Here is a 24,989-nt window from a genome sequence, read left to right as displayed (position 1 = left end):
ATCACGGTCACACGCACACACTCAGATCATTGTTTTAGCTATGTTTTATGGTATTAAAATATTTCAAAAGACAAAAACATGAACTTTATTGGATTTACTTCAAGTCAGCAGTCACTTTACTTGGCACAGCCCTTGCGACGGTTCTGTCATTAATTAATATGTATTAATATGATTAGCCTTTTGCTTGACTACATTATCAAACAGCTAATAATGTGTTGCTAATGTTATACACACAGTTCCTGTTCTTTATCTCAGACAGAGTCAGACAGCCGCCTTCTAACACTCAGTATCCTTACAAATGCTTTGAACAACTCAGAACATCAGTGGAGAAAGGCTTATAGTTCATCATAACATTGTAATAGATTGATAAATATACACAATTTTTCATAGCAACAGAAAATTTACCGGGATAACCTGGCTTCTCTCGAGACTTTCCTGCTTCAGAGCAATCATAGTAAATGATATGCTAAAGCCTGCCGGCATGTTGTTGTGATACAAGGTAGTCTGTGACGTCACAAACACCAACGATTTCAAACCGCGGGTTTTAGTTTTAGTCTTTTGTTTTCTGCAGTTTCAAACATAAAATACTCAGCAATGGTGCTGACTTGTGAATTTGCAAATGGTTTGTCTTAAAGCATATTAAGAACACTACATAGGCATATAAACAACATTAAAAACTTGATTTTCACCACAGGGGGTCTTTAATAATATTATCTAAGAATTCAGAAGCATTTCAGAAACCAACTATTTTCTAAAGCTTATATTTTAATAACAATGATTTAAAATATCCATTAACTTACAAAAGTAATGAAATAACCAAGGCAACCCATGATGCGACTGTTATTACTCATTAAGACTGACAATGAGCATCTCCGGTCTACCATTACTCTGTCTCTGACCCTGTCAGGGCCTGTTAACTCTGCCCCTTCCACACATGCCTCCACTCAGCCAAGGGGCCATAACATCATTGGCCTGCTGCAGTGTTATGAACGGGTGGGGCTCAAATCTGAGCTCATAACAACTGTCAGCTGTTGCACTTTGAGTCATGGGCAGGGCCTTTAGCTCTCTAATTCTGCATACTGAATAAATACTAACATGACCTACATGCAACATGAGCCCTTCCTACCTAGATGGTTAACCACCTATTAGAATATATAATCCTCTCATACCTTAAGAATTCAAAAATAAATAAATAAATACATTTCCACTGTAAAAGCAAGTTGCTAAGTTAATTACTGATAACATACACATTAGTCTTTGACATATAAAGGACTTAAAGTGTCATTGGACGTTCCACCAGAGTTTTTGAAAGTACATTTCCTATTCAACACAGTCGAGGTGACATGACTCAACATAAGCAGCTGTCTTGCGCAATCTCCGAGTAATTTGTGAGAGAGGACACAAATAACTTATGGCAATGTAACTCATTTCCGATGACAAAACTGTGACTCAAACAAAGCTAAAGCACACAGGAACAAACAGAGGACTGACGTCGTTTTATGTGTTGAGAAGCGTGTTGAACTCAGTGTTAAAAATGATTACAGTTTGAGCCTCTCCGCAAGCAAATGGCCGTGATGGCATGTTCCAAAAATATCTTTTAGCCTGCAAGGAATTGAGTGAAATGTGTTTAGTTCAAGTCTCAACTGGCTGTACTCACCATCAGATCTCTTTGGTCTTCCAAGTTTCTGAGAAAGGATGAGAACTCTCGCAAGGATTCATCTGAAATGACACATATGCAGACACTATTTGTTTGCTTGATTTTTAATGTCAGATTCTGTGGCTATTTTCAAGACGATAAAAATTTATGATAAAAATATACCAACTGTTTTATGAAGACACTGATCAAAGCATGATACAAATGTATGCCTGTATGTAAATTAATATATGCAAAAAGGAAAAAGAAAAAAACTAAAGAAAAAAACTCACCAATGCACTTCTCATCGTCAGTTTTGGCATCGCCGATGTACTCAAATTTGAACTCACCCAGGCACTGAGCAAACTTCTGCTGGGCCAATGAAAGCTCTGCAAGGCAGAGAGTGAAGACAGAGGTTTTTAAATCTGAAGGGAAATTAGGAATTGCTTTATTTTTGGATGTTCTAGTGGCAGAGAGTGTTTCCATCATTTTCATTCAGGAAGGTGTGCCACACATTAACCTGTTAGCCAGCACCCCCGCTTTTGGAAAATCCCAAAAAATGACATACCCAAACTAAAACAGATACAGTTCATGAACCCTTTGCACTAAAAGCATAAGTAAGGTCTCATAACTCCCGACGCATATTAACAAATAACAGTCACTATACGATGTTGAGAGTAAAATAAAGATTAAAAATTGAAGCTTGAGTCTTAGATCTTTTTAATGATGTATAGTTTGTCAAGGTAATTACATTAAATCTAACAGTAAATTTGAGCTAAAAGAAGCTTCGGTGCGTCGGCTTGCCAGTACAGGTTAACAGGTTAACCTACACTACAATTCAAAAAAAAAAAAAATTGGGGTCAGTAATATTTCTTTGAAATAAATTAATTGTATTCAGCAAGGACACATTAAAATAAATCCAAAGTGACATTAAATGTAGGGTAGGCAATTTGTTTTTTTAAAAACGTTGTTATACTGAAGAAGAGTCACTTCCTGGTAGCAATCAATAATAAAAGTGGTCTAAATATTAAAACATGTACATACACATCTTCTGTGGAAGTCTCAGGACCAAAAAATGTCAGAATGCAATGACATGATGTTCTACCTGCCTCTGCGCACCTTGCTCACACGTCATCACACGTTCTGTAAGGCTATGCAGAGTTGTAGACAGACAGCCGCTGCGCACCACAAACAGCAGCCACTTTTTACAGTTCCTCCTGAACCAAAACATCGAGCTTATGCTGCATTCATGCCACGCCATAACCGTAATTAAAAGATGGCTGTTCAAGTCCTCAGATTTGGATTTATGCATTTCTATTTCAATATTTTAAACAGTGAAATTAACCCTTTCATGCGTAAGTTTAAAATGTTCTAACCGACTAAGTTTTTTTTTAAGCCAACCGTTATTTTAGGAAGTTTCCCCTTATTGTTTCCATGGCGACGCGTCATGCTTGTCACATCACACACCGCAGCTACAGTAACACTGTATGACTGATGTATCGCTTTTATTTCATTTTTTCATTTTTTTATTCAAAATATTCACAAACTTGCTTACCATGTCATCAACTATCTGATATTCGATTCTCAAATATGTGTAATTGAGTGTGTTTTCTTGTTTAAAAACCTTTATAAACGATCTTGATCTATATCATGAGATGGGCGCCACCATCTTAGTTTGCGTTGCAGTTCAGAGAGTCCTGTTAGTCGGATTTACAGCACGTGAATTCATCAGTTTCTCACCGAAATATATGTAAGTAGCCGGGAACTGGGAGAAGAATAGAGTAAACTTTATAGTTACACTATGTGTATCTGATATAAATAAAACACATCGGCAAATTATAATTTAACTGATTGTTATTGCTGCTTCCATAGACATCAGTGTGTATTTTACGAACTCAAAAATTTATAATATTACTAGTGCTTGTTTATTTAAATGTCTGAAACCTAAAATGAACATTATGTGGTTGAAAACACTGCATAGTTGTGATAAATGACAAGTGCTGAGCGTGTCCGTCTCTGGCTCTGCACTAGCCAAAGCACGAAAGCACAGTTTGAATCTGACAGTTATGTGATGTCACTGCATGTTCTAAATCCCATAAATCTAAATGAAAATCCCATATGTGGGACCGTACCGCTCAAAAGGTTAATCTGCAGCAGTCAGGTGGTACAAGTAAGAGCTCTGCAAGTTGTTTACATTTTCCTGTAATGTCATGTGTTTTGAGACATGAGGTAATTTAACGCCATCTCTTGTGACGCTTTGCAGAATCTGCTGTGTGCGTTCATGTGTTTTGAAGGAGGCGTGGCTTTAGAGAGCGCTCTAAAGGGAAGGATCTCATGCTTTCAAAGCTATCTTGCTATGGCTAGCTTGCCTGGAAAATCCAGCCTCATCACTGTACCAGCGGATGAGTCTGGTCGGCCATTGAATCAATTCGATTTCTAGGGCGAAGCAAATCCGAACAAACAGGAAGCGGAGTAAACCAATCAGAGAAGGGCGGATATGACGTTAACAAAGCGACAAGAGTGTCAACAGCGAAAAGTAAAGAATTAATGTGTTTTTGGTCATTTAAAACTGAATCCACGGCTGAATAGAACAAACTCTCGGGTCTCACGTACGCAATCTTTGTTGATATTGAAGGGACTTTCGCCGCACTAGAGTGAAGCTGTTTGCGTCACTGAAATAAACGAATCTGATTGCACGGTACGGTTTGGAGTTGACTCGAATCGTGACGGAGGGCGGACTGACCAGACTGATATATCTTGTAGAAGATATATCAGTCTGGTCTTGCCAGGCAAATGGCTAGCCTCTCCACAAAGGGTAAACAAAATAAACTATTAAAAATATAAATATAAAAATATTTATAGTTCTTTTGAACTTTCTATTCATCAAAATGTCCTGAAAAATGCCTCACAAAAGACATCTTTTAAAAACACAAAAAAATATCTCATACAGACCCCAAACTTTTGAATGGTTAAGTATGTAAACCAATCCATGACATGACCTTAAACATTTAAGGCACATACAATTGTTGTATTGTATTGCACTGGGAATATTTGGATAACATTGCCCTCTGTTCAGGTGAAGTATTCCCAAAGAATAGCTTAACAATAACATCCATTTACAGATATGGGCTGGTCATAATGAAAGTTATGCTCTGCAAACATCCTGCTGGACTTATGTTGCCAAGAGCATCCTGAAGTAGCAGGTGTTGCTAATAGATACCAAGAATTCCCCTTCCCTAAGGAAACCATGTGGAAAACCCAATGAAAAAAAAGAGGTGGGAATTCGCCTGGAACATGAGGCTGGGAGAGGATTTGTAAATCAGATTGAGCAAATTTCATTCTGTGGATTCCCTAAGGATGATCCCGATATAAGTGAACTCTCACTGGGGTCCGTGGGACAGAGCAGTAGGATATTTTAGGACGAACACTATGAGCGGTATCCAGCAATGTAGTGTCGTCAACATTGACAGCTGGGCCCGTCTGTGTGAAATGAGCTGGCAGTGTAGACCTATCACACATCTTATCCTGCTTACTATGGTGGTTTCTAAATTTGCTTGCCATATTTGTCTTAGATTTACAGTCTTTTATCCTTGTAATCCACTTGTAAAGTCATTCCAATTGATTCCATTCAATCATTCATGAATGACCCATATTTCATCTACGGCCTCACAGCTACCCATTAAGCTGCTTACTCCACCCTCTTGCCCAGTCCAAACTAAAAACGCCAGGTCAACTCATCTGTGCGGGTTGGAGTGAATGTGGATTACTATACAACAAAGCTCAATCATGTGAGTCAGGCAGAGTGGACTTGCTGACTACATGCCCCTGGACAGAGAGGACTGAGAATGTCAAGAGATAAATGTGAATGATAAACACTGTGCTTTAGGGCAGGGCAGGAGAATTCAATTAAAGTTCCATGAGTCCCAGTCTCTAAATGTTTGACTGTGAGCAGATGTCTGTACACTGTGTGACATTCAGAGTGTGTCAGTGAGATGTCAACTGTGTTTAAAGTTTATGTTAACATATCATGGTATTTTTATATTATGATATAGTAAAGGGAACTACTGTATGATGAAAAAAATGCTCTGATTAATAATTATACAATTTTAAGGGTTTGCTAATCATTAGCAATCTATAGCTAGGCTCAACACTAAGGATTTTGACTTGCCCCGCCCTGCCTGTCAATGTCTCTAACTTCACAACGCCACTGTGTGCAGGGGAGATTGATCACCTTATTCTAGTGGGTATTAGGAAGGGCAAATATCAGCCAGTGGGCACTGGACTAAATCAATGTATTGTTTGTTGACCTTCTGTTCTTTCAGCCAGACTCAAAATAGAATCAGCAGGAAACTGCTTTCTTTCCTTTCTTCCATATGTGTGTAAGGTAAGCATTACCCATATGAAGACGTGGCTGCGGAAGTTGCCACATGTTACAACTTGAAAAAGTGAAATTCAAAACTAGTGCCATGAAGAATGTAAGCAGATCAGATAGTGGATCAACAGAACTCCAGGTAAATCATGTGTAATATAAAGGTTAAATGACAAAAAAAGGTCAAAAGTGAAATTTTATATATAATCACAAGAATAAATTACATTTTTAAATATATTCAGACGGAAAATATTTTTGATTGAATAAAGGCATATAGCCTAGTTTTCTACTGGGAGCTTAAGAGACTTCTTGCAAAAATGAGATTAAAAATGTAGTACTTAATGTAGCAAGGTATTTGACAGGAAATGATCAGAGACACAATAAGCGGTTCTGAAAGTGCTGTAATTGTCAGCGTTTTAATCACCAAAATGACATTTTAAATGGGTTAAGGTGCTTTCTGATTTACTTCTTTCTTTATTAGGATCTGTTCTTTAATTCTAAAAGGAAACGCTCACATTTCTAAGAATTTTCTTAGAATTGTCACTAGGTGCAACTCTTTGCACTAAGAATTTTCATGAACACCAGCCCAGACCAAACAGGTGAATATTTCACAAATCTGAGGTAGAACATTCAAAACATTTTTGAATTATTTAGGCCCACACTTTTCCAGTCATTTTTCCTTAACATAAAAATCTTAAAAATAGTCCCCCTGTAGTCAATAACTGTATACATTAAAACTCATCTTTAATCACCAAAATGACATTTTAAATCTTCATGCTTTAAAATAGCTTGAATGTAACTCTACACCCTTGCCTCATTGAGTATACACGGTTCTATGAATATTAAAATTAGCCCTGCCTCCACTCACTCGCTCGGAGATCCGCTCATTGATGATCACACGTTGACATGATTGGTTACAAGGTAGTTTGTGACACACAGAAACACCGGCGATTTCAAACCGCGTTTTTGAGACCGCCTTTTGTTCACTGCAGTTTTAAGGAGAAAATACTCAGCAATGGTGTTGACTGATGAATTTGCACATGGTTTGTCTTAAAGCACATTATAAACACCACACAGACATATAAACATTAAAAACTTGAGGGATTTAAACTCAGGGGGAATTTAATGGAAAAAATGATTTCTTAGTTTCTGCATGTTCAAACAGGTGATATTGTTTCAAGCATGAAACAGGTTTATGTTGCCTGACTTTGATGATGCATATCTTCAGCACAGATTGCACAGCAGTGTAATATTAATATTATTACATGTTTTGTCTCTTAGAAATGAACATTTGACAGTAGCTTGAGTTGAGAGTAGTAGTGGCAGCTTGAGTTAGGATGCAGATATAAATATATGCTCAATACCAAAAACAGTAACATCTGTAGAAATTGTAACAACCTCAGTTTTATATGGTAAAATTGAAATATTCTGACTGTTTGAGTTTATTCAAATTAACCGTTGGTTAGGGATGGGCGATATTATCGTTTGCGATATATACCGTTGAAAATTCTCCTCACGATAAAAATTTGTCTCCTCGCGATAATTACGATAAGTCTAGTTGTTGACGTAGTTTCGTGCACGACCGATTCACTGTTCACGTGCGGAGTGAAACAAGCATGACGGAAGACAGACGTGAGGCTGAGGAGCAGCTTGTTGTTAAGCGAGGAGCTACCTCCACAATTTGGAACTGGTTTGGTTATAGAAAATCAGATGCGGAGCAAATGTTACTATATGGTTTCTATGGTATTTGTATGAAAAACAGTAGCCTATGCTATAGCTTAATCACAAACATATTTTAATTATATTCCATTACTCCTTTAATACATTTAATACATGTCTACATTAGTAATAAAATTCAATAATATCCCACATTTCTGCCACAATAGCTTGGTGCAGTTAGTGTTACTACAGTAAATCCATGGCAAATGATGGAGATTTGTAGATTAAAAACATGAAGCTTTTGCCGCATAAACATTATCGAAAGTTTATCAAACTCTTGATATTGTTTTTATCGAGGAAAATTATCAAAATAACAAACAATAATGTAAGTGGCATGAGCAACTCAATTTAAAGGCTATCTGAGAAAACACCAATCTTCAAATCTACTATTTACTTACAGCAGTTATCTAGGCAACGTCAGCAGAAAAAACAAGTTCAGAAACTGGAGATATGGTCTACCCCGTATACTCTGGACTCTAAACAACAACGCTGACTCAGCAGTAACGTGCAGGCATAGACAGGACGGTCAGAGACCTGACTCATGACATCGAGATCTGCTGCTCACTCATGGGGAATGCTTGAAGCATTGATGTGACTTAAGGAGTCTTAGGATGCGTAATCAGAAAGGACACAGTCAGTGTTATGGGAATACCAAGAGGGGCGTGTGAGCACACACACGGAGGTTCGGCCTAATGACAAACCCCCAAAAATTCCCTGGCCAATGCGAGGGAATTCCTTCAACAGTAAAGCATTTTGAAAATACAAACCAAAAACAACACACCCTGGAAACAGTGAGTGTAAGTTCAAACTCTGAGTACAGCCAAACCCTGGTGCTGACCAAAGGAAAATATTTTGTCAAATTTATGACAGAGACTCAGTGACCATTACAATTTTCTGCACCAAGCATAAGCCATAGATTTGATAACAAATATATTATGTTGACCATAAAATGTTAGCAAAAAGCCACTCGTTCCAGGAAACTGACAACTCTGTCGTGTCAACCTGTCTATTATGGAGAGGTTAAATATGGGTTTGGTGCCTTATTGTCAAAACAGAGGCACTGACATAGACACATATTTTAGTTTCAAACATAGAGGCCTGCATTTAAAGTGACGTTACACGTTTTAAATTGAAAGTGAAGACACACTTTGCTGATAAATTCAACTACAAGGATTTTGCTGCACGCCTGCACCATGACTTTAAAACCAAAGACACCCTTTCAAAAAAATAATTATTAACAAAAAAAAAAAAAAAAAAAAAAAAAAAAAAGAGTTAAGATGAATGTTTCCAAAAAAAAAAAAGAAAGAAAGAAAGAAAAAAATCTCCATAAAAAGACCAAATATAGCACATTAAGGTGTGTCACATCAGGTTGGATGCCAATGATTCAAAATTTATTTGGTTCTCATGTGTCTGATCCTATTAATGATCATGAGGTGCTAAATTTAAATATGCACACAATGGAGTTCAGTGCTTCCCACAGGTTTGAAATATACTTGCGGTGGTAGCCGGGCGAAAAATCCTCCTATTACCCACGGCACAAAAATGGTCTACTACATGTGACAAACAAATAATGTGTGATTTTTAACAGTATTTTTATTTATTGAAATTAAGTTTAATTACATAGCATACTATTACATTTAATTACATACTAATATTATGCATTATTATGCATTGTAAATTATGCAAAATTGCAGCATTTAAATGGTTCTCCTTTTCCTATGTTCTCCTTGCTGTCATATTGTGTCTCTCTCAGTGAATGGGACACAGATTTTACTAGTAAAATTTATAAAATTAATAATATATGTGTCAAATAATGTTCTTAGTCTTTTCTTCCTGTGGGGGAGACTACAATAATTTACTATGAATTAAATTAAAATCAAATTAAATACAATTTATTGTGTAACCAAAATACCAATAATGCCCAAAAGAAAAAAAAAAAAAAAAACTTTTAATTACTTTGACTTTTGACTACTTGACTTTTAATTATAAACAACCCCGAAATACATCGGGACTTTTATTTTGAAATGTCTGTACTATTGCAGGATGATCCTTCAGATTCTTACAACCGTATTAAACATTTTATATAAAGGCCATGAAGTAGACATTGTAATAATTCATCAACTTGAGTTCATTAGCAATCGCTTGGCATAAATCTGCGCTTTTCACTGATTGAGAATCACTTTGAAGCAGACTAAAGCGCTGTTGCGCGAGCTTGTAGAACACGCAACAGCACCGCCTTGTGACTTTGCAAAATGCAGCGCACGTGGGAATGTCAGCGGGAGTAAACAGTTCTGACGCACACATAACGAGCAGGTACGAAACGACTAAGCTATTCGATCGCGGATGGTTTCATTATCTTGCGCGGATATAAAAGTATAAGAGGATAAAAATAATAAAAGCAAAAATGTGTCTTCAAATATACTTGGGCGGCCGTTATTATACGTGGGCGGCCCGCCCAAGTAAAGTCTATGTGTGGGAAGCACTGGAGTTGTAAGGACTACTTTTATGGGCTTTACTGCCCATGGTTAGCATTTACTTTTACTGTATGGAAAAGAGAAACATCCTGCATAACATCTCCATTTTTTTCTTCAATGGAATAAAGAAAAGGTTTGGAACATCAAAAAGATGACTTTCAAAACTATCTTTTTTGTTTGTTTGTTTTTGGCTTTACTGAAAAAAAAAAAAAAAAAAAAAAACTATAACATTTATAATAAAACTGATTAATTTTTGATTGTCAATTTTACCTACATCTAGACGAGTGGGTGTGTTCTGCACATTTTTGTCTACTACACATACGTGAACATGAGTGATGTTCATGGTATTTTCAGTGTCTTCTGTGTTACTGTGGTGACACTTCACATGTACTTCATCTGCAGAGCTGCTCTAAGCGTTCACTTCACGAGCATTTCACCATTTAATATATAATAATATAATATATAATAATATATACTAGAGCTGCACGATTAATCATATCGCAATCGCGATGTCAAGCTTGTGCGATTATATGACGCAAAATGCTGCGATTTTATGGTATGGTAGCATGGCGATATTTTGGCTATAAGATTATAAACCCAGATTAGTAGTGGTTAAACGGATCGTTGTTGATCCGTGATCTGTACGGACCAAGGCCCACGGTTCGGGACGCATGTGTTTCGCGGATCAATTGCAACTTTAACCGCAATAGAGTGAAAGGTTATCATTTGAACGTGTTTGTCTTGCTAGTTTACACATTAAATAGATATAATAAAACCATTCCAGCGCGCTAGAAGAGGCAAAAGGATTTAATTCGGTATCGCACGCAGCGCTGTTATCGGTGCGCACATGACGCACATACATACAAGGCTCACGCGCACAGAGAGAGAGAGGCGCGTTATAGCTCGCAAACTCCAAATTGATTTCTCTTTCGCGTCCTCAATGCACTTGGATGGTCACATACACGCATTTTGTCAGTCAAAATACCTCTCTCAGCAAGTCTTCTCGTAAACACTTTCGGTTAATTTCTTAAGTGAAGGAGGTGAGAATTCAGATGTGTATCTATCTGATGTGTGCGTGCATGTCTTACTCTTAAAGTGACAGCAACCTATAAATACCTGCTGTTGTCTGTCATGTAAATCAAACAACAAAACACAGCTTTAACAAAGATTAATCTATATTAACCCTCTACTGCACACATGTTGATGGCAAATGAAAAAAAAAATATTCCACATAATTTTTTGGTTCTTTTGGGAACATTTTATTGATTAAAAAAAAAAAAAATTGCGACAATGGTACAGAGTCATAGAGAAAATTATCATCAAAATCAAAATTTTTTTGTAAAAAAAATTCAAGAAATCATTAAGTAAAAAGGGAAAAACACTTGAAAGACATTGATGTATTGAATTTGATACATGCATAGGTCTGTATCATGTAGTGTGCTATGCAATATAATGTACTTCATGTAATAAGATTTCACTCTGTACGGAACTTCAAAAAGCACTTCTTCGCTGCTGTGACATAGTGGTGTATGTTACAATTTTTGCACATCACTTTGGGTGTTCCTGCACACCCAGGAATCTTGCATCTTCCCTTCTTATAATACATTGTTGCCGATGAGAGGTATACTCTAAAACCTCCTCAAAAAGTACCCCTTATCGCACAACGAAAAGAAAAACTGAATTTCTGAACATGCAAAATAAAAAAAACTTCATAAAACCTGACAAAAGGCTTCTCTACACCTTCAAACACACACACATATTTTTTATGTACAGTTCATGTCATTTTAAATAAGATTACTAAAGCAAATAATATTGCCTTCTTCTCACACCATGTGCTCCTGTGACCATGTGTCAGAACAGGACGTCCCACCTTTAAATGGTGCTTGATATTGACTCCAACACCTTACTGAACTGTTATTTGGTACTTTCTCGACCTTTCTAATTGGTTGATATCATTTAAAGAAATATTTACTAAACATAGGGCTTAAGAAAACTTTCCATTGCCTGAGGGCAACGCTGTGCTGTAGAGGGTTAAATTTATACAGTGACCAGTGTCATTTTACATTTAATTATTACATTTCTGTGCATGAAAATTAATACTACAGTTAGACCTTATACTTTATTTGTAACTTTATGTTGTATTTATCTATGCTTGTTGTAATTGGTGTACAGTATTTGTTCTTTTTACAGTCTGTTCACTTGCCTTTAATAATGTATTACTTAGGCTAGTATTTTATGCTGTGGTATCAGAGTAGTTTAAGTGGGCTAAGTAATACATGCAAAGTTAAGTTACCCCCATCCCCCAATTTTTTTTTTTGTGCTGATTCGAAAAATTATCCGATCCGTGACGTCATAACCGTGATGTGATCCGAACCGTGAGTTTTGTGATCCGTTGAACCACAGATTAGTAAAGAAACAAACATCTTAAATGGGATTATAACAAGTTTGCAGTAATGCAAAGGTGTTATTATTTAATTGTGTAAAAATATTTTAATTTGAAAACACTGTGCATTTATTTGTTGTTGTTGCTAGTTTGAGTTAAGAAATACACATTTAAGCATTATCAGTAATCTGTGTGTGTATTTTCATAGAGAACCAAGCAAGATGACTCATGATACTATTTGTTTATTATATCGCTATCGCATATCGCAATATTGACCTCAATAATCGCAATATGACATTTTCCCCAAATCGTGCAGCCCTAATATATACATAATAATAATAACAAATTCAGTGTAGTAAAACATTACACTAATTATTATTATTTTAAGGGAAATTATAAAAAAGTTTTTTTTTTTTTTTTTTTTTTTTAGTTGATTACCTTATATAAAAAATATTAAATTGTTAAAGGTCGGACACTGGTCACTATGTGATGCTGGTGGAGGAAAACTTTTTTTCTGACAGGAACCTCGGAGTTTAGTGTAAATTTGCACTAGACACTCAGAATAATCTTGTTTTCCATTTGCATTAAGATTATTTTTATTACCCCACTGGCAGATAATTTTACGCAAGTAAAATTCACATCATTTAGATTTCCCCCCAGGGAAACAAGACAACAACCAAAATGGACCAGTTCACAAGTCATCACCAGTGTTTCTGAAAGTAGGGCTGTGACGGTAGGCATGACAACCGCGCCACCACCGCGGCCGTGGAGTGTCACCGGCGGTAGTGTGACGTCATATGTAATATATATTTATATATCTCAGAGATCGCGTTAACTGAAAATTTTCCGTCTTTGATGGAATTTGTTTAGCAGTGACAGAAAAAATCTGCAGCCCGTCCGTCATTTTGACAGATTATGTAGTTTGTATGTAAACTTGTTGTAATTCCCACCCCTGTCCAGTAGGTGGTGAGTGCGCTCCAGTGTGGCAGCAAAGCGCGAGTTCAGTCTCCAGAATAAAATAAAAACGATCCGCTTGATTACACACAGAGGAGCACACAGTTTAAGTAAATTGTATAATGATAAAGTTACTTATGCATGCTTAATTAAGTTTTTTTTTTTTTTTCTTCTTGCTTACGATCCAGTTGTTAAGTCTAACGTCACGCGGCAGCGCTTCCGGGTCCTAACGCTCTATCTCATACCACAAGAAAACAACAAATGGTGCTAATATACATACACGATGTGGTGTAATACTACAAAAAATATATAATTATAACCTTTATTTCCATACCAAAATTCCAGATGGCCAGACAATGATTCAACTTTTATAAATCGTTAAAATATTAATATCTGTGACGCTGCAAGCACGGAGACTGTTGTGTAGACTGTAAGTATTTAAAATGTTTAACTTTTTAAAATGATTGATGTTTAAAATGAATAAATAGATGGCATTCTCAAGTGAAACGAGTCGAGGCTTGGACCCGGAAACGGCGTTCCTTACGTCACGACTTAACAAGCGGATAGGTTTATGGTCAACAAATTGCTTTTCTGAGGTATATTGTTTGCAACACTGACTGAACTGACGTGGTACAGATTTCGGTAAGCTACTGTATCTTTCATCATATTTTTTTTTTTTTTTTTCATTCATGTTTATTTCGTTCTGTACAGTAGTAAAGAGGAAAGGATGATCGCATTCACTCACAATCCGTGACAAGAGTTCAAGATAAAAACTGAAAGTGACGCAGCTTGTCTTTGATCAACTTTCTTTTCATAGTATAAATAAATGCAAGCCTATGCCTATTTGCTTATCCTGTAAGTTCGTGAATAAAATGTCTTATTAAAATATAAAAATTAAAATGACGGGTAATATTGATTATGATGGATTTTTTTTTTACGATCCTGTCCATCAAAATGACGGCGAAACGCAAGTCTAATGCAACCTCTAAAATATATAAACAACCCCCCCCCCCCCCACAACACCCGCGGTTGTTGGTGATTTACCACCGCGGTAGTAAAAATTTGCCACCGTCACAGCCCTATCTGAAAGGTTCTGGTGAAATGTCTTAGCCTAACATCTTCAGCGTTTAAGCGTTTTGCCAAAGATTTCTTCATGTAGTTAAAGTTAGCTAAAATAGGAATGTCCTTCTCCTCTCTGACAAGCAGGTTTACAGACGGCCGAGCAGGACAAACACACAGACGCACACAAACATAAAAGACACTGTCTCAGCCTATGTTGTGTAACAGAACAGTGTTACTCAGTGTCTGATTACACATAAATGTCTAGCAAGAGACACACCTCTCACTCCTTTGTAATTTGTGTACCGTTTGAACTGTCTTGTATGGTTGAACACAGCATCGGCCGAGTTACTCATCTCATGTGTGGGTTTATCGAGTTTTAATTGTTTCTTTCCTGATTAATTATGCATGAAACATCAGTTGTGTTGCACTAACATTGCAGAAAATACATTACAGAAATATTAGCTGATCTTATTATGACAGAGCAATATAAAACATTTCAATGATGTGTGGTTTATCTTAGTTCATCTAGTTTTTATCACTGAGCCCAGGAAACCAGAAAGGGGGGGGGGGTGTGCCCCTCCTATTGCTTATCACAGGAAAACACGCATCTGGGCAAATGCAATACTGTAAGAACAGGGTACAGTCAATGTGACACGACAGTGAGGTATTCTTCTGCTACACATTCCCCAAAGGCATTTCGTACAAGGATTCCAAAACATAGTGTCACAGTTTTCTTTTCCAAGAAATAAAGACAAGCACTTCAGCAGCAGAACTGCCTCTGGACTAAAGACACACACCCAGTCTGAGTCTTAATCACTGCAATCATTCATATGCACTGTGAACCAATGAGTAATGGGCACTTAGAAAAAAACTTTTGGAAACTTGTCATTATGCAAATGCTTATTATCTTGAGCAATTTACAGTAATGGCATGGGCAGTCTTTCTGAAATACCTTTGTGTCTTTAGTGCTTGGAAAGAGAATTTCAGTAATTCATCCATTTCAGTTCATGGACAGCACTTACATGGCATCAGACCTAGTTCAATAAGTTATCAGTTATCCTTAAACTGAAATCATGCCTTTTCTGATTTTAAAACCCACCTACAAAGGGTCTAGTACTTTTGTTGATTAAGATTTTGTGAGCAGTCTGGTTTGAATTTACATGTTCACCCAGAAATCCCCATTGAGTCACATACTGAATATAAAACAGAAACTTCATTTTGGAAAGTGATGTCATTCACAATGACGTCCTGATTGGACCCACATGTGTGCTTTAGCTCAGTATGCCTCTTGCAGATCTAAACCAACTAGCCCACTGCATGTATGATTTGGAGATATAAGGGAAAACAATGACCCTATCTTACTCAAAGGCTGACTCATGAAACCTGATGAAGAGAAATTAGGCTGGTTGTCAATAACTTCTGTTTATGTAGAGGTCCAATGAAATGTTTATACACATTAAGTAATACAATGTTTTTTTGGTTTTTTTTAAGAATCATGTGAATGGTGTACACACACATGAGTACTCAAAATGTTTGTTCTATAAAAAAGCGTTTTAATTATGTATAGAGCGGGTTACTCCCTTAATGCATTTCACCATGTTGAAATTATGTTACTTGCTGTGTTTCACTAAACATCAGAGAGAATACTCATTGGCTGTCACCTCTGTAGCGTAATATAGTTTGCTGATGTGGACACTGGACCACTCTCTTGAATTAAAAAAAAATGCAGATCAATACATCATAGGCTCTTTACATGTCAATCTTTATCTTCTAAAAAAAAAAAAAAAAAAAAAAAAAACCATAAGACTTTCATTTATCCAACACAAATTAAGATATTTTTGATGAAATCCGAAAGGTATATGACTTATCCATGCAATATAATCACCACTTTAAAGGTCCAGAAAGGAACTAAAGACATTGTTCAAACAGTCGACGTGACTGCAGTGGTTCAACCTTATTTTTTATGAAGTGATGAGAATACTTGTGTGCAAAAACAAAACAAAAATAACGACTTTATTCAACAATATCTTCTCTTCTGTGTCATTCTCATTCTCGTTGTTTACGTCCAGCGCTTCCAGGTTCTACATCAGAACGCCGACTCATTATTGGCCGACTCCTGCGTCAGCATCACACGCATGCATTGTGCTGCTCATGTGATCAGCTTTGGCCACTGAGCCGGCATTCGGACGTAAACAATTTCAATATATCGTGCAGCCCTACAATAGTGCATAAATTCTTGCGGGAATATCCTGCTTTATAAGTGTGAAACCTGCAGGAATGTGTAAAATTATGCGCAATACCCGCGATCTCATGCCAAAATTCAGTCCCTGCAGATGAATGTACATCATTAGTACCTGCACAAAACAGATAAGAGTCACCGGTTGGCAATGGAAATGAAACTCCAGGAAGATTAATAATAAAAGGTCTGAAATAAATACCAGCACAATCTTCAGCACAGACATTCCCCAGTGCTCTCAAACAAGTCCTTTTAAGGCATGCTGGGAGAAATACTGGAAATGGCCAAGATCTCCCTTATGAACGCAAGAGGCCCATCTATTACTATTACTAGTCATCTATTACTTAAATAATTGAGTTTCAGTTTCCTCTTACTGGAAAAAAAGGACAGAAAGAAACTGAGACATTTATTAGGCTAAATTGTGAGTGCAGGTTAAAAGAGCACCAAAGTCTCAAGGGTGAAGGGGTTGTGTAACAAAGTATGCAATGGGATGTGGGGTATGACAGTAAAAATGAAATAGATGGAGGTTCAGGTCAAGTCCATTCTGAACTAATGAAGATGAGGGACATGAATTCTTCAGGTTCACACAGTCTCAAAATGTCACTCAACTGGTGGTCTTTTAAACAATTCTCGGCCTCTAAACAATGGTTTTGAAATTTCAACAATATATTATAAGTAGCTAAATCCCAAGAACAAACAATTTCACACAAAGGAATTAATATCGCTATGATTGACAGGAGAGGAAAATTCAATGCTAATGGAAGCAAGAAGCAGCGTAATGTCCAGACTGATAACAACCCATGTTTGAATACACAGAATGCCCAGGTTAAAGTACAATTATATTAACTCTTATTTATGCATAACTAAAAAACAGGACAGAGTTAAGGTAGTTTTAGTGCAAAGACTTTTTGCAAAGACAAAGAGAAGTCCACACAGTTTACTAATTCATATATTTTCACCATGATCATTTAATTTAACATTTTTATTATTCATGAATGAATACAAGATGGTGGACATTGTGAGAGAAATGTAGTTTTAAATTTCATTCACTGCCAAAAAGTATCTTTAAAAAAAAAATATATATATATATATATATATATATATTTTGTATATCTATTGATATTTTGTAACAGACAACTAGTCTGCCAAACCCCCAGAGGACAGTCAATGTCTGTTTGATTGATCCATCTGAAATAGACTTAATCTATGAATCAAACAGTCAAATCCTACATTGAATGCCGCTGAAAAATATATGCAATGTACTCATATTATATATGTGATGTGTTTATCTCACATTAAGATCATTGCATATTAAACTTTACTTAAGTGTTCACTTTATCAGCATTAACCAAAGGTGCCCAGGAATGCTTTTTCACAAGATGTAATATAAGTCTAAGGTGTCTCCTGAATGTGTCTGTGAAGTTTCAGCTCAAAATACTCCATAGATTTTTTTTAAATTAATTTTTTTAACTGCCTATTTTGGGGCATCATTAACAATGCACTGATTTACACTCGGCGCCGCCCCCTTAAATCGCGTGCTCCCTGCCACACGAGCTGTTGACTATATTACAGCGCATTTACAAAGTTCACACAGCTAATATAACCCTCAAATGGATCTTGCATGCTCGTATGCATGCTTCGAATTATGTGAGTAAAGTATTTATTTGGATGTTAATGATTTATTCTGAGTGAATTTGAGGCTGTCCTCCGTGGCTAACGGCTAATGCTACACTGTTGGAGAGATTTATAAAGAATGAAGTTGTGTTTATGCATTATACAGACTGCAAGTGTTTAAAAAATGAAAATAGCGACGGCTCTTGTCTCCGTGAATACAGTAAGAAACGATGGTAACTTTAACCTCATTTAACAGTACATTAGAAACATGCTAATGTTCTTCGGAGGTCGTTTAAACAAATGAGATTTATATAAGAAGGTGGAAACAATGTGGTTTGAGACTCACTGTATGTCTTTTCCATGTACTGAACTCCTGTTATTCAACTATGCCAAGGTAAATTCAATTTTTGAATCTAGGGCACCTTTAACCAATATAGACATATTTATTAAAATCAACTGAATCAGTAGGCATTGCAGTGCCAATAAGTGAAAACTCAACAGCCTATTATAAACAAAATTCCTCAAATAAAAACTAGCCAAAACAAATTGGCACATGTCAAGGTATTGTTTGAATCTGTGTTAGAACATGCTTGTGTATGCAAAGTAGGCCACCTGACAGGCAGCAAAAGTGCAAGAAAAGCTTGACGTGTACAACTACACATTATTTATTTATACCTTATCTGTGGTTGTAAAGTAAGTTTCATTTATAATGTTTCCCCTTTAATTGAGTGTAAAATTTCATATTAGTAGGACTACATGGACCAAAACATTAAGACTTGTGTCCTCTTCATAACAGCTCCGATATGACACTGAGGGCACAGTTAAACATCAAGCTAAATTACGAGCATGACTGTGTTTACACGGCCATCTCTTTGTCCAATCTTTCCTGTTCCACTCACTGATCTTTTCCAGGCCTCTGTTCTTCCCCTCTCTCCCTTGCTCATTCTTTCTTTCTTTTCTTCCCCTAAGGCCTCTTTTGGCTTAAACATCTCTAAGTTTATTAAGCACAATATTTTTTGACGAGCATGACATCACTCTCAACCCTCTGGGCTCAGTATCAGTATTAATTCCATGAATGCGTTAGAGATATGATCATTTCTGTGGAATACCACTGCAGTCATTCCAGGGCCGCAACACGTCTACATGCTGAACTGAGATAGAAGTCTTTGGTTTTGAAAACTCACTTGAGACTGATAGGGCCACAACAAATCTTTGGAAGAACAAAAAGTGAAAAAGTGGAAGAACATATGCTAATTCATTAGAACAAACTGACGTAAAATTTCTGGAGAGAGTGTACTAAGCAAATCAAAAAGGAGAGTCATCAAGCATAACTCAACAGAAGGTTAAAGGATTAGTCCACTTTCAAATAAAATTTTCCTGATAATTTACTCACCGCCATGTCATTCAAGATGTTCATAGTTTTTCTTTCTTCAGTAGAAAAGAAATGAAGGTTTTTGATGAAAACATTCCAGGATTATTCTCCGTATAGTGGACTTCAATGGAACCCAAACGGTTGAAGGTTAAAATTAGTTTCAGTGCAGCTTCAAAGGGCTTTAAACGATACTAGACAAGGAATAAGGGTCTTATCTAGCAAAACGATCTGTCATTTTCTAAAAAAAACAAACAATGTATATGCTTTATAAACACAAATGATCGGCTTGCAAGTGCTTCCACCATTCCGCTTTCCGTTTCTTTTTCATTCAGAAGTGAACTAACCCTTTAATTACTTTTTGGTGTCACCAACCAACCTTCAAACTTAAAGGGACAGTTCACCCAAAAATTAAAATTCTGTCATTACTCACTCTCAAGTTGTTCCAAACCCGTAAGACTTTCGTTCATCTTCGGAACACAAATGAAGTTCAGATATGACACGTCATCAGCACATTCTGTAAGGCTATGTAGAGTGGTAGACAGTCACAGAGAACCACAATCAAACAGCAGCCATCTTTTACAGTTCCTCCTCAACCAAAACAATGGGTCTACGCTGCGTTATGCCATAACTACCGTAATTAAGAGATGGCAACCTGTGCCGCTCTACTCGGACCGGTTCACATCCTCAGACTCTGAATCTGCAGCATTCAGGTGGTAAAAGACAGAGCTCTTTAAGTTGTTTACGTTCATTAATATTGTAATGTTACGTCGTCTCTCATAATGCTTTGCAGACTCTGCTCTGGCTGTACAAGTTCGTGTGTTTTGAAGTAGGTGATGCTTTAGAGAGCGCTCTGAAGGGAGGGTGGGATCTTACGCATTCAAAGATAGCTTGCTATTGCTAGCCTCTCTGAAATTGCTTACCCTACCTTTAATTTAAGCTTTTATTTACATATCAACAATTAAAGAGAAGGTTTCATTTTATATATATATATATATATATATATAATCTTCATTTGTGTTTTAAAGATGAATAAAAGACTTATGGGTTTTGGAACAACATGATGGTGAGTAAATGATTTTCATTTTTGGGTAAACTATCCCTTTAATGTTATGTAAATACAAATGAAGGGGATACAGTATGTTCAATGGGTTGTACTATTGTGTACCTGACTGCTGATCAGTCAGCCAATGGAACATGAATGGAACTGAAAACGATATAACCAACATACGTTTCACATTATTTCTGGGAGAAAAAGCACCCCTTCAACTTCTAAAGTGAACAGCAGTGTTTTACTGTAGCATTACATAAAGAGTAAGTGTTATTTTAATGTCAGTGTAAACCAGGGGTTTCAAACTGTTTATGAAGCCTCCCAGCAATGTGCATTTTGGACGTCTCTCTACTAGACACACCTAGATCAGGTCATGCAGTACTAGCTGATCTCACAGCTGATCAGCTGTGTTTAATAAGGGAGACATTACCTCATCTGAAAACTGAAAAATGCTGCCTTCAGAGGATGCATTCCAAGGTAGGAAGGCATCAAGGCACATCCAAATCCAACGTTAGCTTCACTTCCTGTCTCCTGAGATACCTTCATATGATTGATTTTTGAAGGCATAGATGTATCCTTCGCTGCCTTTGATATCACACAATCCTGTGCTTTCCATTCTGTGACAGTTGAGCTAAAAAATAAAGATGACATCTAAAAAAGTTCTGGTTGGTGGTCAGTTTGTGTGTAAATGTACATTTTTGACCATTGTTTTCCACTTTTGATGCCATTTATAGCGAGAAATTACTAACTGTAGTGCTTAAATATATGCTTAGTCATCACCAAAGCTCACACTTTTTTGCAGTACATCATTAAATCATTACGCTGCCTCAGAAGTCTGTTCAAAATCATTTTCATGAGGTGCCTTCCTGCAAAAACATTGTCTGATAGGGCAGCAAGGAAACAAGTAGAGCTACCTTAGATTTTGGATGCAGCCACTGAAAATGTGCAGTGCTGGAGAGGCTCCAGGAACAGACTGAAAATCCCTAATGTAAATAAACAAACAATTCAAATACCACCAACTTTGCCCAGCTTGTTAATATAGTCATATTAACCTGAACACTTAACACCAAGAACATCCAGGTAAACAAACACACCTCAAACTAGGGGTGGTCAATTTTTTTGTTATTGTACTTCATCTTTGTTATCAAAAACAAGAACAAGGATGCAAATTACGAACAATAGGACAAACACAATAAAACAAAGATACAAATGAAATTAAAAGTGCTTTAAGTTTTTCAAGTAGGACTATGTTAGATTTGTTTAACAGTAGCATTCAAAGACAAAGACAAAACAGAAACTGAATAACCAATTTTAAAAATCAAACACTGCATAGTTTTCACTGCATTAATAAATATACACCGATTCTTATTAAAGCAACAAAAGTTATTAAGTCAAGAGCAGTGAGTGATTTTCATAATTGATTTTTGATTTTAAAATACAAGATAATTGAGTTAAAATGATTATTGTGCCGCTGCCGCATCCATCACACTTTCCTTCACAGCGGTGCACTTTCATTCCTCACTAAAAGCTCAAACTTCAAGGGATAGTTCACCCAAAAAATGAAAATTATCCCATGACTTACTCACCCTCAAGCCATCCTATATGACTATCTTCTTTCAGACAAACACATTTGGAGTTATATTAAAATATATCCTCTTTCAAGCAAATGATAGTGAAGGGGGTGTGAGATTTTGAAGCCCAATCCATCATAAAAGTAATCCATATGGCTCCAGGGGGTTCATAAAGGCCTTCTGAAGCAAAGCGAGGGTTTTTTGTAAGAAAAATATCCATATTTAAAACTTTATATAGTGTAATAACTAGCTTCCGTACACATCGGCAAAAGAGTAACCCCTGACCAGACCAATGACATATTGACCAAAACAAAACACGAAACAAGCTAACGCTACTGCTACGTCCTACATCCTACGTTGCGTCAGAGGTTACTCTTCTGGCGTAAATCGATGCGTATGACCATCTGCCATAAGCTAGTTATTATAGTTTATAAAATTTTAAACATGGGTATTTTTATTTTTTTTTAAAAACTCATTGCTTCGCTTCAGAGGGCCTTTATTAACCCCCTGGAGCCGTATGAACAGAGGTTGCATTAACCGAAAATTTACTGAATTTTTTTTGCAGTGACGGAAAAATATGAAGGCTGTCCGTCATTTTGACAGATTACGCTGAGGCTGATGTAACTTGTAACTGTAATTCCCATCCCTGTTGGTGGCGAGTGCGCTCCAGTGTGTCCTCGCGCTCCAGAGCATGAGCTAAGTCTCTAGAGTAAAATGGAAATGATGCGTTTGATTACACACAGGCAAGCACCCAATTTAAGTCCATTTTATAATAATAAACTTATAATACTTATACTTAAAGGTGCCCTAGAACTTTTTTTTACAAGATGTAATATAAGTCTAAGGTGTCCCCTGAATGTGTCTGTGAAGTTTCAGCTTAAAATACCGCATAGATTTTTTTTTTATTCATTTTTTTAACTGCCTATTTTGGGGCATAATTAGAAATGAGCCGATTCAGGGTGTGTGGCCCTTTAAATCTCGTGCTCCACGCCCCAAGAGCTTGCGCTTGCCTTAAACATAAAAAAAGTTCAAACAGCTAATATAACCCTCAAAATGGATCTTTACAAAGTTTTCGTCATGCAGCATGTCTAATCGCATAAGTACAGTGTTTATTTTGATGTTTACATTGATTCTGAATGAGTTTGAGGCTGTGCTCCGTGGCTAACGGCTAATGCTACACTGTTGGAGAGATTTATAAAGAATGAAGTTGTGTTTATGCATTATACAGACTGCAAGTGTTTAAAAATGAAAATAGCGACGGCTCTCTTGTCTCCGTGAATACAGTAAGAAACGATGGTAACTTTAACCACATTTAACAGTACATTAGCAAAATGCTAACGAAACATTTAGAAAGACAATTTACAAATATCACTAAAAATATCATGTTATCATGGATCATGTCAGTTATTATTGCTCCATCTGCCATTTTTTGCTGTTGTCCTTGCTTGCTTACCTAGTCTGATGATTCAGCTGTGCACAGATCCAGACATTTTGCCCTTGTATAATGGCTTGACCATGGGCTGGCATATGCAAATATTGGGGGCGTATACCCCGACTGTTACATAACAGTCAGTGTTATGTTGAGATTCGCCTGTTCTTCGGAGGTCTTTTAAACAAATGAGATTTATATAAGAAGGAGGAAACAATGGAGTTTGAGACTCACTGTATGTCATTTCCATGTACTGAACTCTTGTTATTTAACTATGCTGAGGTAAATTCAATTTTTGAATCTAGGGCACCTTTAAATAAAGTTTCTAATCCAGTCTGTTTTGTTTTAAATGGTTTGTTTTGTTATTTTTCCTGCTGACTATCAAGACTACCAGTTATGGTCAACGAATGGCTTTTCTATGTTACGTGACATTCTTTCCAACACTGATTGAACTGATTAAGTTACAACATATTTTCTGATGTTCATTCATGTTTATTTCATTCTGTAAAGTAGTAAAGAGGAAATAATGGGATGATCGCGTTCACTCATGATCCGCGACAACTGTTCAAGATGAAAACTGAAAATTGATGCACAGCCTTTCATTTCATAATTGAAATAAATGCATAGCCTAGGCCCATTTGCTTATCCTGTAAAAATGAAAATATGGATGAAAAAAAAGAAACTATTAAACATCTTATTATCATTAAATCTAAAAATTAAAATGACTGATAATAATTGGTTATGACGGAATTTTTACTATCCTGTACATCAAAACGACGGCCAAATAAGTGAGTGTTGTAAACTGCAGTCTACCATTCCTAATCTGCAGTACGTTTTTTATTAAACGGTGTCATTAAAAGCGCATTAAGCCGGAAAAGAGACCCTGTTCCCCAGGTAGCTTTTTTTGTGCATGCTCCAAGTCGGGTTGATGGGCTTTGGATACACGCCTAAATGTGTACAAAAAAAAAAAAAGTAAAATGCCTATTTTTGGAGAGTATTCACATAAACACAGTGGGTTATGTCTCATGTAAATGCACAGTTAAAAAAACAGTAGGCTATACTGGATTCACTCACTGATCTTGACTGAATAACTTAAGTAGGTTTAATAAGGATTAATTTATATTT

At 36.5% G+C, this 24,989-nt stretch overlaps 1 protein-coding gene across 1 annotated transcript in view; it reads right to left on the bottom strand.

Moving 5' to 3' along the window:
* Window positions 1–24,989, bottom strand: part of arhgap10 (Rho GTPase activating protein 10) — a 72,874-nt gene that overhangs the window by 41,613 nt on the left and 6,272 nt on the right. The window contains exons 2-3 of the mRNA XM_048196669.1: window positions 1,927–2,022; window positions 1,658–1,719 (exon numbers count right to left, since the gene is read on the bottom strand). Of these exons, the coding sequence (XP_048052626.1) occupies window positions 1,658–1,719; window positions 1,927–2,022 (158 nt within the window). The remainder of the gene's footprint in view (window positions 1–1,657; window positions 1,720–1,926; window positions 2,023–24,989) is intronic.

Source organism: Megalobrama amblycephala, linkage group LG7 (genome assembly GCF_018812025.1).
Source record: "Megalobrama amblycephala isolate DHTTF-2021 linkage group LG7, ASM1881202v1, whole genome shotgun sequence".
NCBI lineage: Eukaryota > Metazoa > Chordata > Actinopteri > Cypriniformes > Xenocyprididae > Megalobrama > Megalobrama amblycephala.
Note: the sequence above shows the minus strand (reverse complement) of the source record. Positions and strands in the feature narration are given on the sequence as shown.